This window comes from Amblyomma americanum, unplaced genomic scaffold (genome assembly GCF_052857255.1).
Source record: "Amblyomma americanum isolate KBUSLIRL-KWMA unplaced genomic scaffold, ASM5285725v1 scaffold_19, whole genome shotgun sequence".
Classification (NCBI taxonomy): domain Eukaryota; kingdom Metazoa; phylum Arthropoda; class Arachnida; order Ixodida; family Ixodidae; genus Amblyomma; species Amblyomma americanum.
The window spans coordinates 1019699-1035109 of NW_027526491.1; the positions used below are offsets into that span (position 1 = coordinate 1019699).

At 44.0% G+C, this 15411-nt stretch overlaps 1 protein-coding gene across 1 annotated transcript in view; it reads left to right on the forward strand.

Annotated features, from left to right (window-relative positions):
* Positions 1-15411, forward strand: part of LOC144111935 (nose resistant to fluoxetine protein 6-like) — a 52567-nt gene that overhangs the window by 7618 nt on the left and 29538 nt on the right. The window contains exons 2-8 of the mRNA XM_077645026.1: positions 763-974; positions 3016-3127; positions 3342-3426; positions 3516-3607; positions 4470-4649; positions 5861-5954; positions 12579-12665. Of these exons, the coding sequence (XP_077501152.1) occupies positions 763-974; positions 3016-3127; positions 3342-3426; positions 3516-3607; positions 4470-4649; positions 5861-5954; positions 12579-12665 (862 nt within the window). The remainder of the gene's footprint in view (positions 1-762; positions 975-3015; positions 3128-3341; positions 3427-3515; positions 3608-4469; positions 4650-5860; positions 5955-12578; positions 12666-15411) is intronic.

Here is a 15411-nt window from a genome sequence, read left to right on the forward strand (position 1 = left end):
AGCTGTCGAACTCTGATCAGTGGCAAGCCACGTTGCGTGGCTCCGACATGGATGTCCAACTCCACGTCTTGAGCAGAACCATAGAGGTGATTATACAAAATTTTAGCGCCAGGACGTACTACACACATGAATGAAGAGAACAAAGCCCCCGTGTTGCCTTCTTTTTTAGGTTTAGTATCTTGGTGCTAAAATCCTTTCATAATTTCTGACAACAAATTATCCCAACAGCGAAATATTTTAAAGCTACATAGATGACCTAAATCCAAGGGTCAAGGCCTCCTGACGAGGCTGCATCCTCACAGGCTCCCACCACACTTTCGACAAAGGATAAACGTTTACCCTCTCTCTCTTTCGGAATTTGAAGGCTTTCGCGGATTGCGTGCCTTTCTTGGGCAAAAAACGCAATTTTAACAAACAATACAGTGAAACGGCACTGATAAAACTAATCGTCATTTGGCGATCACCCCTTCTAAAGGCATAATGGCGTATGAGATATTACAGTTCCTGTCTCAGGCCAGTAAAATTTGGTAAAGGAATCATTTGGCACCACTCAAAAAACAGTATTTATTATGCTCTCCGGTAGCTTCATTCCTTGGTGTCAGCAAAACTAGAGAAAATTACAACTTTGCTATTGTCAGGTAAAGCAGTAAAGCCATAGTTTACACCAAAGGCGTCTTGTTTATATCTCTTCCATGTATTCGGCAGCGGGACCAAAGAAAACGATTTTGCACCCGGTCTGAGAAATGCTTCTTTTTCACGCAGTGATAGACGCCACCGCAAAGTACCCTAGCGGAGCTTTGGCGACCACGCGGGTGGACCTAGGTGCCTTCGATGAATGCGTGCAGACCGTTGTGCGCAATGAATACGGTCACGAGACAGCCCGGGCCCAGTACTGCAACGTGGTTGCATATGGCGGAAACAAAACCGACCTGGATGACCTCATCGCCGCAGCTATGTCTATTACACATCCACGGGTGAGAATCACGCCTGCTCGCTTGTTGAGTATTGCTTAGAGGTTTCTTAGGTTACTGTACCTAATGCTCATAATTACCGGACACAAAAAGTTAAATATTTAATACATTAGAGAAGGCATAAGAGAAGTCTGAGGCAAAATCCTCAGAACTGCACAGACACGATGTGTTTGGCACTGCATTCATTTTTTATTGTTTCACAGAGAAAAATGAGTCTCGAGCAGTAAACTAGAATAACTACATACGTCTGAAATATGCCCTTGAAGATCACCTCAGCGAGGGGTACCAACAGTTCCTTACTTTCTAGCTGTATTGTGGAGGCAAAACGTTCTCTGGACAACAATTAGTATAATGCTGCAACAATCTTACAGCGTAACACCTTAGAAGCACGCTGGATTTATGCGACGTTTTGAATCTATGCGTCTGATAGCACCTCCTATAGATAGAATTCTACTGGTACATTTCGACAGCCCGCATGTTCCCCCAGCTGCGCCTCGTCGTAACAAAAACCTGACGCATTAAAAATCAGAATGTGGCGACAATGCTGTTAGATAATGCTGGCCATTCAGTATAGTTCTAACGAAATCGAACGCTGTTTACATGTAAACAAACAGGAACAATTATTTCGTATAATATTCTGCATCACATTTATTTATTTCGCCGAAAGCACTCATCTATTGCATCAAGACCTATACCCATAAATGCTGTTCTAGGAACGAGAAAAACAGGACGGCTGTAAAACCTTCCCGTTATAAGCTGCAGTTTGCTGCGACCAGTTGTCGGCATGGTAGTGCTAATACCGTAAAACATCGTTAACAAATATTTCCTTCTTGTTTACGAATTCTGGCATAATTTGGTCGTGCAGGGCCCTAAGAGTAAGCACACACACGTCCACGAATTCTTCCGTACAATGCAGTCTGCAGAATAGACAACAGCGCGGTAAATTCTGTACACGCCGCACCATAACGCTTGCCTGCCTGCTAGCCCATGCGTTTTTGTCCGCATCTATTTACCATGCGTCTTCCCCACTCTCCGTGTCGTCAAAGTGCTGCGTGCGAGGTGCCTACCCTGTCCTTCCCCCTAGAGTCAACAACGTGCTGATTCTGATGTGGACTGGCTGTCTTAGGCCTGCAGGGCTGCGAAAACGTGCTTTGCACTATAAGGGTGGCATGAGAACGAACCTCAGTTAAATCACGCCCTCAAATAACTTTCAATCGAAAAAAAAAAACAGAGGGACCTTGAGCTCGGGACTAACTTCGACTTCCCACTAACATCTCCTGAGGAAGAAGGCATGGTCTTATTAACCGCTACGTAATAATTAGGTTGTGATATAAAATATATTGGAGTCCTGATTACCAACGTGCTCTCAGTACATATATTGCCGCCAGGCAAGCGATTAGTTTTGACGTGTGTAAATATTGTGCTGCGTAAAGAAGTTCAGTTGAAACAAACTTTCGCAAAATAATTGAAGCGAACAATTAAACGCTCAAAGCGCGCTTTCGTCGGCACAACTGATTAAAATCAGTCGTTTGAAGATAGGAAATAACACAAGTCAAGAAAACAATAAACTGTTCTCATACTCATATGAGCTACATTTTTCTTCCGAGTCAAACGAAATATAGGAAGCCTGATGCTTGCTAGTAATATTCTACCGGACAGTACCGACTACTCAGGCAACACGGCGAGCTCAAGGCGTTCGATTTATCAAATATAATAATCGAACCACCATTAGAGATTTAGAGAGCTATTTTGTTTCTTTTTGCATGATTACTAAGAAAAGGCTGCGCTTATTCAAGAAAGCCGTTTTGCAGCGCACTAGGCAGATACAGCACGGCGCTCCTAATATTGTTGTCGTCGAGAACGGTCAATGTCGACAATTCATCGGCATCGACATTGCATGCCGCACAGCCAAGTGGTTTTAGGTAGAACCATCTGGCAGCCTGCAGTTTTAGTCTCAACGGGCGCCGTAGCGAGAAACTATAGACAGAAAGATTTGGCAAGCGAAAGCTCGGGGTGCCTACGACAGGTATTTTTCTCTGTGCAGGTAGCCAAATTTCGAGGGCATATCTATGAGCAGAGGATCCCAATCATGCGATTAGGAATTTGCGTGCTCGACGTCTGCAATCAAGATGAACTGCAGCTGATGGCGAAAGCAGGTATGTATCTGCAGCACTGAACCCATGCGAGGCTCGCAGAAAAAATTCCCCGCTCCCGTGGGACAATCAGCCGTTACCATTCCTTCCGGCGAAAACATCTCATTTAGTTGCTGTGGCTAAGGACACCACGATTCGCGAACGTAAAGAACACTCAAGCGCCCAGCTTTCTGATCAAGTTCTGCATTTGTTAGGCGTATTGCATTTGTTCTTTCAGTGCTTCCAAAGGTTCTTGACGTTACCATCACTGACTGCGTGACAGCATTGGCTCCAGATATGACAAGAACTCAGGTTATTATTTTGTAAGTATGTGCAGTTATGTGTAGCACCGCACTTTATCCGAGGTGTTCTGCGAAGAGGAGAAAGATATTTACTGCTCCTTTCTTTTCAGAGCATTTCTAGGCACTCTAGTCCTGCTCATCGTGCTTGGAACTGCCGTTGATGTGTACTGCTCACGAAGAAAGCAGAAAGGTGAAAACAAAGGTAAAAACGTTTGAATATTTACGCACGTCACCGATTCCAACTTAGATAAAACCGAATGACAAATGCCACTATGACATTACTAATAGTAGAGCAAGTGTTACGATTGACAAAAGAAATAACTCCAGAGGACTGAGAACATGAGCGCCGAATTCTTCAACCTGCATACGCTCGCCGTTTCGAGCTGATCTTCGCGTTTGAGACAATTTCTGCAATGCACCTTTCCTCGAGTCCCCTTTAATTGCCTAGTCTATCAGGGCTCGATTGCTAATCGTTAAACAGATATTGCGGCCTCTTCAAAATTGTCTCCCTTTATTCATGTCTTGATATTTCAGTATTGAAGATTACTCAAGAATTGTTTTTCACAACGTTCCGAAATATTTTTGTTTTAACTAAAACCGGATTTCACATTTCACAGGTCAATTTAGAAAATTTCTCCAAGGCTTAATAGCGAAATGACGACTAAAGTATCGCATAATTGTTATATTCCCCCCCCCCCAAAAAAAAAAAAATACAGAAAGCATCAAGTTGTGAGACAAGCCTCGGATTTTGTGCCATTGAGAACCACGTGCATGCCCACGGAACTCGCTTACGGGCGAAAAAGTTGCATTAAAGCAGATGCGAATTAATCATAGTGCGAAAGCACACGTCCACGCATTCATGGACGTGCAAATAGGAAAGGAAGACCTGCCGTATATACTCCCTTATACGACTATCCCTTTTCGCGTTGCCGTGGAGCTTAATTCCTTAAAAACCAGTTCACGAAGCCAAACTTTTTTCCAAGGCAGTTCAGTAATGATCTTTACACGAAATATGAACTTCTTTGTATTCGGTCTCCTTTACTTCTCGCTCATTTTCATTTCAGGTGTTCTTTTATCGGTTCTGACATCATTCTCTGTGGTGTCAAATACGCGCATGATGCTTCAAATCACGACCAACAAGAGCTCTGACGCCTACAGCATGAGGTTCCTGCATGGCATCCGGTTCTTCAGCATTGTCTATATCCTTGTTGGACACAGCTACGGTGCCCCTTCGGACATTTGGGGTACGTAAGCCTTTGGCCTCTAAAAGAAACCATTGCAAGTTCTTGATAAAATAACAGCACATATATACTCTATCATTGTCGCAACAGGTGTCGGTTTGTCATTTGTAATGTAGTTGCCAACGAAAAGGCACCCTCGACAGCATAAAAGGGGCTTATGTCCAGGGCTCATTCGTATCATTATTTCATCTGACGGGATGTATTTTTGTATTTTGTAAGCTGTTTATGACGGCCACTGTCCTTAATCGTGTTGGGGTAGCTTAAGAAGCTAACGTTTCAAGTGTTTCTGAATATAGCAGTCCAGTTACCAGAGCGTAGTGTAAGCGAAGCGCGCCGGTTAGCAACGCACTTTTCCTACTGCGCTTCATTGCAGAAAGACAAGCATGTTCAGCGGTTATTGGCCAATTATGTGCCACAAAAATACCGCGGGAACGCTGCATAATAAGCGTGAGAATTAGTTTCGACTAGTCTGTTATAATGAACGTGAACCGAAATATCAGCAAGTGGTCATTTTTTTTTCTTTCCTTCTCCATCGAAATGTGGCCACAGGAATAATAAAGTACGGTGTTTCTAGCATTGTGCTCATTGGAACATAAAATGTCAAAAGCTATTCATTTGCCTTGATGCCGCAGGAACCTCAGCCACGTGAACATACATGAAATTTTGATTATGACATGAAATTGCGCTATCCTCATGCATAAAAGCTGTGGTGCGAGCGCTGTTTATGACGAAGCTTCCTCGAAGTGAGAAGTTTAAAAAATTTTGTCTGTCAATATACAGCTAATATGCCCCATGAAAAGTGACGACATTTGCACCGCCCTAACAAGGTATAAATGAAATATGCCTCGAGCGAATTGGTTTTGCAATCGGCAACTATCTTTCGGTACAACCGTGTGTAATAAAGAACGCAAAAAATGCTTTTTTCAGGCATATGCCGCGGTAGTAGTGAATTTGGCTGTGAGGCTCGGATTGTACGGGGGCGACGTTCAACACGAGCCGCGGCTGCCGCCTTTCGATGCAGCCGCAACCCAAAAACACCCGCGTGATGTGCAATGGCAGCGTGCGTTAAAGAATGCCGCAGTCGCACATTTGCCGCGGTCGCGCATTTCACTGTATTTTTATTTGCCCCACAGCTCCGCACAGCTTGCATACTGCGCGCGCAGAGCAATGAGAAAACCTTCAGCTTTACTCATACTTGCTGTTTTCCTCTCCAGCCAACATGGTGAACGCCATAGTATATGCCGACAACTGGGCGAACATATTCACAACTGTGGGATATATGAGCGTCGACTGTTTTTTCTTCTTGAAGTGCGTATTGCACGGCGCTTCAGGAAAGCCCTCAGCGGCAGATGCGGGCGGTGGTCGCATCACATCCTCCTCTTGTCTTCCTGCATCATCTACTGCTTCTTCTCCCAACCCTTTAACACTGCAGCCAACTGCAATAACTAAGAATCTGGCTAGTCCAATTTCTCCGTTCCTTGGTTAGCCGAATTTCTCGTCAACTCTCCCACGGGTTCTCAACGACACTAGGAGGTGCGGATAAGCTTGAGCCAGACGTAGGATATTCGCATGACCGCACTCCCTCGGCGTCGCAGGTCAAAGGCAAGGTTGCAAGTCAGGAGCGTGATGAAAGTTGTGCAAGTCAGCGTTTTTGATTAACTGGCTGAAACATGGTAACTAGCGCTAAAATCTAGTGTGTATCCCGACGGCGTCTTTTTATTATTCCTTATTTATTTCAGCACTACTTACTGTGTTTCAGTCAGTTAATGAAAAGAACCAACTAGCCCACAGATCTTTAATCACGCTCCTATTGGGCCCTGTTCTTTTCCAGTAACTCTAGCGTGTGTCCCGTCGGTGTCTTTTCGTTGTCCGTTGTGTATTTTAGCGCTAGTTGTCATTTTTCAGGCAGTTGCAAGTCCAGTCACGTCCATAAGCAAAGCCAAGCATGCGAGTGATTGAGATACATCCTGCACTAAAGTTTAAACACGATGCCATTTCACAGTGTCATATTGTTAGAAGATGGATTCGCAACACCTTGATAGTCGTGATAACAGGCATGTTCCAGGAGGAACGCTGCCCCATTAGGGCTGCAAGACGGTCGTGTGAGCTGGCGCAAGGTGAAAATTGCAATACATGACAACAAAATGCCGTTAGGAGAGAAGGAACCTAAACCCTAAGAAAACACCGCGCATTTGTACCGCTCCAGAAAACATGGAACAGAAACCCATGAATGCGTGAAAGCTCGTGCTCAATTACTGTACGAAAGAGAAATGAATAAAACGGAGTCGTGGCCCCCTGTGGTTCTCAAAAACACTGAACACAGCCCATGAGGAGTGGCGTGGTCAAATCTGTTTTATAAGAGGGAGGTTACGGGGATAAGAAGACGGTCTATGGACTGTGAGCTGTGTTTATGTGGACTTCGATTGAACGTTGGGGAGAGGGGACCTCAAGGAATTATTTCGTTTATCCCCCTAGCCCATTCGTTGTCCTGGCAGCCGACCATGCATGTCAGACCCTACAACGACCCGCTCCAGTCGGTCGTCTAAGTCAACACTTACGTTGTCTGCAGTTATGCCAGATTTAGAAGAGCGACCTCGCATTCCCTCCACGGACGCCGTTAAAACCAGCGTAGCGATACGGAAGCGGCGGCTATCATGCAATGAGGGATGAAATTCACGCTGCCGTATTCAAATAAATGTAACTGATTCCTGACGCCTACACCATACCTATGACGACTGTCAGGATTCTAAGGCGCACAAGCGCTGAAAAATCAAGATCTCTTTTCACGTAAGAGCAACCTCGCTTTATGAGGTTGTGGGGCCGGGGAGCATTATGAAAACGTTTTCGCAACCTCGTAAATAATAAGTAAATAAGTTTATTTTCCAGGCTCAACCGGAGGGTTTCCTGGCTAAAAGCGGCCTGGGCAGCTTGACAGGGTGCCGGAAACCCCTACAAACAGTAGCACACCAGCTGTACAGGACATTTTGCAATACCAGTCACGCATACAATAGTAGATTGAATAAAGAAAACACTCGACACATATATACACTGACTCGAATAATGTTTAAAAATGAGAACATTGAAATGGTCATACATATGTTGAAAGAAAAATACGTTAACACTCAAGCAAACGTTCAACAATCAACAAGTGGAGACATTGAATGGCATTTGAACAAAATATTTCCGCAGCTCAGCTTTTGTATATCCCGTTGTATGTTGATATGTGTTTAAAAATGGGCCAGATTATAAGACAACATTTGTAATTTATAATCGGTGCGAAAACGAGGTATATTCTATGAGTTAGTACTTCTGGTATGTATGTTAGCACGACGCGTGTCCAAAGATGCTAGGGTAGAGTAAAAATTGACAACTGATGCTGTGGAAAAATATATTTTTTGCAATGATATAAAATTATACAAAAGATCAACGCGGACAATGTTACGTTCTTGGAAGGCGTATTTGGTGGTAGTCATGTTATCAATATTAGCTATTTATCTTATTTTTTTTCACTGCGGCCCATACTAAGCTACAGTATTCAAGTTGTGAAAAAATAATGCATAATAAATTTGTCATTTACATTTCAGAGGTAAAGTTTCACGGCATCGTGAAAGGGCTCCGCAGATCGAAGAGAGTTTTTTGCAGAGGTGTTGGACGTGGGCATCCCAGTTTAAATGACACGAAAAATATACTCCAAGGATTTCGTGCTCTTCAACAATTTCTATTTGTTGATTTTCAAAGTTGAGCATACAATTGGGTGTTGCCGGTTTGTTTCTTGCGCGACTTATTATATCCTTGGACTTTGTAGGATATATGTTTAATCGAATCATCATTGACCTCCTAGATAATTTATTACATTACATTCCGCAAATAAATCGTAAAGGTTAGGGCCGGAAATAAGTATTGTGCTATCATCGGCGTATATTACAAAATCAATGGGAGGATCTATGCTAACAATATCATTTATGTATGCATTAAACAAAAGGGATCCTAGTATGCTCCCTTGTGGGACACCATAACTGATAGGCAAAAGGGAAGAAAGTTCCTTATCTACAGACACCGGCAGACTTCTGTTTTGAAGGTAGCTTTTAAGCAAACTGAGTGGTTTACCACGAATACCATACATTTGAACTTTGTTAGCAAGAACCGTATGAATTAAGAAATGATACGCCTTACTGAAATCGAGAAAAAAGCACATCGTAGAAAAGTTCTCACTAATATTGTTCAAAATAATTTCTTTCATTGTTAGAAAGGCTGTTTTTGTAAATTTACCCATTCTGAAACCAAATTGTGATTCAGTTTTTACCCTATGTTTGTCAAAAAACTTTGTTATTCTTGACGAAATAACCTTTTCCAGCCCCTTCAAAAACACAGGGAGTACTGAAATGGGCCTGTAATTTGCTAATACATTTCGGTCGCCCCCTTTATAAATTGCGGACACTTTTGCCGTTTTCATTCTGTTGGGGAAAACCCCGCATTCCAGTGCAAAATTATAGATGTGAGAAAGCAAGGGACAAATTGTGGGTAAGACATATTTACGTGGTTTCATCTGCATTGTATTGATATCTAAGGCTTTGCTGTTACTCATTCCCATATACACATTATAAACCTCATTTTCATCAGTAGGCTCGAAAAATATAGTCTCGCTAACCTGACTAGAGTCCCCGGCGATATTATTGTCCGTAGGATCTTGAGATGAAGAAATGTGATTGAGAAAATGTGTGTGTTAAAATATTCTGCGAGTGCTCTTCATTTTATTTCATTGCCACTTAATAGCATAGTTTTTGCAACATAGTTATTCGCACGGCGACCTACGACATCGTTTAAAGCTTTCCAAGCAATATCTTTATTTTTTTCAAGGAACATTTGATACAAACGATTTTTGTCCTTTATCATTTGGAACAGTTCTCGTGCGATCCATAGTTTCCTTATCTTATTGGAAGGAGTGTATTTTACTAGCGGAAAGTGCTTCAAATAAAGATATAGGAAATGATGAAAAATAAGTCGTACGCATCATTGACGTCCGTTTTTTGCAGCACACAAGACCAGTCGAAGTTCGTAATATAGCGCTTAAATGCTGCCAATGAGGCATCTGTGATGCGCTGTACACTAATGGTCTCGTTCACGTTGTTTCGCTTAGCATGCTTATTTTGAAAGACAACAAACACCGGACAGTGATCGCTAACATCAGAAGCAATTGTACCGCAAGAGAGCACATTGGTTTGAATATTCGCAACTATTAAATCAAGTGCCGACACAGTCGTGCACGTGACACGTGTTGCTGTTTCTATTAAGTTCACAAACCCACAGGAAAGAAGCTTCATTTTAAAATCACGTACAATAACGTTGTGGTCGAGAATATTAATATTAAATTCATCACTGCACAAAAGGAAACATTTATTAAATGATGCATATTCTAGAATCTGGTCAAAATAATCTCTAAAGTTTTTCATGTTGCCATTGGGGGGGCGGTATACTACAGAAACCAGCTGGTTTCGTTTTTCCAATGTTAACACTTCATAATCTTCAGTAACTTCACTAAGATTAGGCAGGATGTGGCACCTTTTGCACGCGAGAGTATAGGTAGCAGCATCGCCGCCGCGTTTGTTAGGTCTGTTAAGGAAAAAGACTTCATAACCGAGCAGCTCTAGCATCCTGCAGCCAGGTTGATACCATGTTTCAGAGAGTATCAAAACCGTAAATTCGAAAGAGAACTGTTTTAATAACAGAATGATTTCATCTTGTTTGTTGCCCACTGAGGGCGCACTGAGGTACAAAGCAGTTTCACAGTTACGGTGCCCTAGCTTCACCTGTTGTGGTAGGACAAATTCGTGATAGGACATTTTTGTTTAGTTCTTTTTGATTACAGAGCAGAAGGACGAGATTTTAGTTGCCAAGTGAGGTATGATTGTCGCCTGCTGCTGACTCAGCACGAATGTTTTATTGCGAGAAGTGCTTGATGAGGTCCTTCTCGCTGGTTATCGGTACAAGAGCCGAGCCGCCACTTTGCTTCAACAATATCTTTCTATTCTGTGACCAAACAGACTTCCACCGATGCTCATGCTTTTTTTTTTACAGCAAACGCAAGAAGTTTCTTTTGTGCCGGGCAAAGGTGCTCATTGACGTACAGAGGATCAGAATTTTCCAGGCCAACGTCAGTTTTTGTCACCCTCGTTGTTTTGGCTTTCGGGAGGACTGTATCACGTTTGGCTTGAGACCGGAACTGAACGACAATATTCGACGTATCTGCCTTTCCTGTCGGTACTCGATGACAGGCTTCAATCTCGCTTTCTTGAATTGGTTCTTTAATTGCATTTCCTATCTTTGAGACTATATAAATCACAGACTCGCTGTCATTTTTGATGACACCTTGAATTTCTAAGTCAGCCCTTCTTGAGTATGGCTCAGACAGAATCAGTCGCTTGTCCAAATCAAGCGCTTTGCTTTCCAGATTTGTTTGCATGTTTTGAAGCAAGGTTCTTGTTTTCAGCGATTTCGGCATTTACCTTTTCTTCAAGCTCTTTGATAGAGTCATGTGCAAACTCGATGCTTTTAACTAAGCCTTGCTTTTCGCTCTTCAGTTCTCGAATTTCGTTGCGCATTTCCCGTTCCAACGACTCGCGAAGTAGCTTCATTTCAGCTTTAGTTTCTTCCCGTAACTTTGCTTATCAGCTTTAAAGTCCTCTTTCATTTTTTCTGCCTCCTTTCCAGCCAATCCTAAACGTGTGTCTCCTTACAGTCACACAGCACACTCGATAAGGTTCAGCAAACAGAAACGATAGCAGCAGAAGTTCACAAGACACTTGGCAGCAGAGACGAGCGTCTAATAATAATGCGTATGATCAACGTGCTCTTTTCACTAACCTGCAATGAAGGCCGCAGTAGATTAGATGCTCGCGACTCGCTCGACGTTACTGCCAAATGCTGCGAATGTCGATGAAGGTGCTCCTTTTGTAGTGGATGGGGTCACGTGGGAGTCAACGTAGCAGGTTACGGAGTAGCCGACGATGACGCCCTCTTGAACCAGGGGGTGTAGAGCGTAATCCGTGTTTTCACAGCGGCAGGCTACGGGATGAATCAGTGCCGGCGCCTAGTGCGGCTGCGTGGGTGTGCCCTGCAGTGAAGGCCGATGAAGATTAAGACGCTTGCGACTCGCTCGACGTGACTGCCAAATGTTGGTATGGGACTGGCCGGCGACCATCCGCTGGCCAATCACGTTAGCCAGAGGGATCGTTGCTGAGGCGGTTATTGTGAAGGCCCGTGAGTTCGACTTTGACGACCGAAAGGTCGGCGGTGCCCAGTAACTAACCGTTCTTGTACGTGCACACACCTGAACAACCATGTTTATTCTTGAATTTATGTCGCAAAACTTATGTGAGGGTTTAGTGCGGGCCATGCTTGCTAGAATCCTTCCTTTATTTTGTTTTAAAGTTCTCGGTTTTAAGACCCTCAAGACTGACCAGATAGCGCTTTTACATCTGCCATTCAAGCCCAGCTTTGAGAGAGATTTCTTCTAAACGCGCTGCTTCAATCACCGAAGCGCGAATGCTTTAGAAGGTTAACTTTGTCAGCTGCCGACCTCAACCTGGTTTACCGACACTGCGCAGAGGCGGCTTTAACAACGCAACCAGGTTCAGGCGAGACAGACCACGTCGAAAACCGGAATCATGAAAGCCACCGCGTCCTATTGAATGCTTCAGCAAGCAGCTTGGTTTCACGCAAAAGCACGCAGTGAGAAGAAAGCGTGGGTTCAGTAACATAATGTGCACGTAAAAGCAACCAATATACCTTGTGCTGCACGCCATGACACATTAGTAATCTACGTAGATAGTACAAAAAACGTCCCTTGTCGTACTTTGTCCAAACAGCGCTTAAATACATTAATGTGCTTTTATTAGCCACCACTGTACCTATATTATAAATGCTTTCTTGCAGCGGATTTCTCTTAGCTTTCGTCGTGCACAGGCAAAAGAGGAATGGAGTGATCGTCTTCGTGATTGCCGTAGTCAGAAGGTTCATAAGGTAAGCGTGATCTTCCGTCCATCCGTAGACAAGTGGGTGGATGTAGATATGCATAGATATACGGATTACCTTCGCAGATATGCATAGATAAGAGTCCATACTTCTTATCTACGCATGTCTGCATCAAGCAGTCGTCAGAGGGGTCACCCCTCTTAAAGATCAGCAGACATATATGCACGGAAGGTTAGGCAGAACCGCCATCCAGGGCCATTCCATGGTTGCGAATTTACTAGCCCAGCCGCACCATCGCATTGTCTGGCGTTATGGAGTACGTTTGTCTACCCGCTGTGTACAATGTGTCACCCATATAAGCAGTCGGTTGTCTGTCATATGCAGCCCATGACGATTTCTGTCTGATATATCTTTCAGAATACCATAACCTCGCGTTGGTTCTGTGAATGCAGTCTGACTGTTGTAAATTATTCATTTTACACTAATATTTTTTTCGTGGCTCTTAGACAGTACTTATGATATGAAATAATTATTTTATTTTATTTCATAAACGACCAAAAGAACTTTTGACTTCAAGCTGCGACTTCTGAACAAGATGTGAAAGAAGCGCTACGTGAAAAAGTAGGCCGTTTCGCAGGGCCACAGGGCAAGAAAATGTGGTGATGCAATTGTAGACGTAGCGTTATTACAAAACGAAAACCATCCTTGACCCGCAAACTGGCGCTCTGAATAAAACAATTTATGAAACTACATACGCACAGCAGCGTTTTCTATACTTTGGCACTAAAGCTAAGAGTCCAACATACAGCTGGATCAACATAAAACGTTAGCCATTCACGAAGCAGAGGCGCAAGCAAGCGATAAAGTGCGAGCGAAAACTGTGTCTAGGTATTGCAAGTCTTCGAAGGATTCTTGAAATATTATTTCTGCCGAGTGTATGCATTCGCGAAACAGACGCATACTCACTTAAAAAAAAAAGCGGCCGCCTTACTCTTTATCTAGCGAAATAGTAACCAATATGTAGCCACGCTGTTAGTAACTGGAGGTAGTTAATTGCATGGCGGCAAAATTTACTAACCCTTCAAAGTTGTAGCAATAACTAACATTTACGTCAAATCAAACTATCAAGCCCTACCAAATGACTAGTAAGCGATGCCATCTTGTCTGCAGACGCCGTGGTGGCTCAGTGGTTATGGCGGTCAGCTGCTGACCCGAAAGAGGCGGGTTCTATCCGGGCCGCCGAGGTCGAATTTCGAAGGAGGCAGAGTTCTAGAGGCCTGTGTACTGTGCAATGCCAGTGCACGTGAAAGAATCCCAGGTGGTCGAATTTTCCGGAGCCCTTCACAACGGCTTCCCTTATAGCCCGAGCCGCTTTGGGATGTTAAACCCTCATAAACAAAACTACTCTGCAAAAACCTGGTTTAAAGTACAACCTTTAAAGGGGCTCTGAAATGGGCTGTATTAAAGTTGCAGTAGGCATGAGATGTTAAAGCACGTAGATTCCCGAACATTGTGCAGCAAGAATTTTTGTTAATGTCCTTTGTAGAAGCTAAGTTATCTGAAGTCAAAATTTGAATTTCAATGGCTTCGCGCCTTTCCCTCCGAAGGCGGAACTTCCTGACCCGCCGGAGCTATGCGGCTTACTGGCCACGGCATCTGCCTTCCATCTGAAAGAATATAACCAATAGCCATCTCCCAACTGTTGTACGCAGGTGCGAGCGACGGAAAAGGGCGCGAGCAGGAAAAAGTCACCAGAAAGTAGTGGCCAAATTTCGCGCGTGATTGTGGGTCCAATGCTGCTTGTAGAACTGTATTGTTCGGCTCAATTGTCCTAGACAACACAGTTGAGTGATTGCGCGAGTTCATGGGCTCTCCTCGGAAGGTGTTTCAGAGCCACTTAACTGAAGAATGCACTACTATACCCTCTTAGTCACTGCTTCTTTGCGCAGGTGAAGGTGCATAGCACTCTTTTAAATGCAGGTTGAAGCAGCTACCACCAAACGCCTAAAAACTACTTGCATCCCATGGTGCTAGGTTTCCAGTATGATGTGTTGGTGTTATGTGTTATTTTGCACTCTGGAAAAAAATCCGCAAGAGCTATACATTAAGTATGAAGAACACCTGACACCAATAAGAGCGACCGCCTGTGTGCTGGACACAACAAACGTACAGTCGTCAGCACGCTTAACACGAATGACGGAAAGCGTGGCCGGGAGCGGCTTGGATTAACGCCATCGCCGCGATGTGTTGCGCGCTCTTGCCGAGATAACATCACGGTATTTTTGCGGTGGCTGACGAAAGCTGGAGCGCAGCCGGATTTGACTACTCACCTTGTTATTTCGCTTGTATCTAGCCGGCAGGGTGAGTCGCTCACTTGACTGTTTCGCGACTTTTCTCTACTGGCCGCGGCTCACGCGGGCACAGAACACACGTTGCGGTTTGCTTATCTCCAAAAAGCGCTAAAGTGGCGTGTCTTCACACCGCTCGAGCACTTTTCCAGGTCGGCCTCAAAGCCTGTGATCTAAAGAAATGAAGATTCGGAAGAGCAGAGCAAACGTGGGTTTTTGGCGGTTGTAAAGATTGGACAATAAATTTTCAAATACGGTGGCCTCCTTGCGCTGGTCCTTCATTTCTCACATTCTAGGACAGCGTGTGTCGCTGTGCTCTCGCAGGTTAGTGTCTGGCTTCCTGTTTCGCCCACGCTGCACTGGAGATCCAGTGCAGGTGCGCAAGAGCTGCTCGTGTCATGAGCAAGAGACGTCGATGCAATTCAAAGTAAAATTTTAATGTCTGA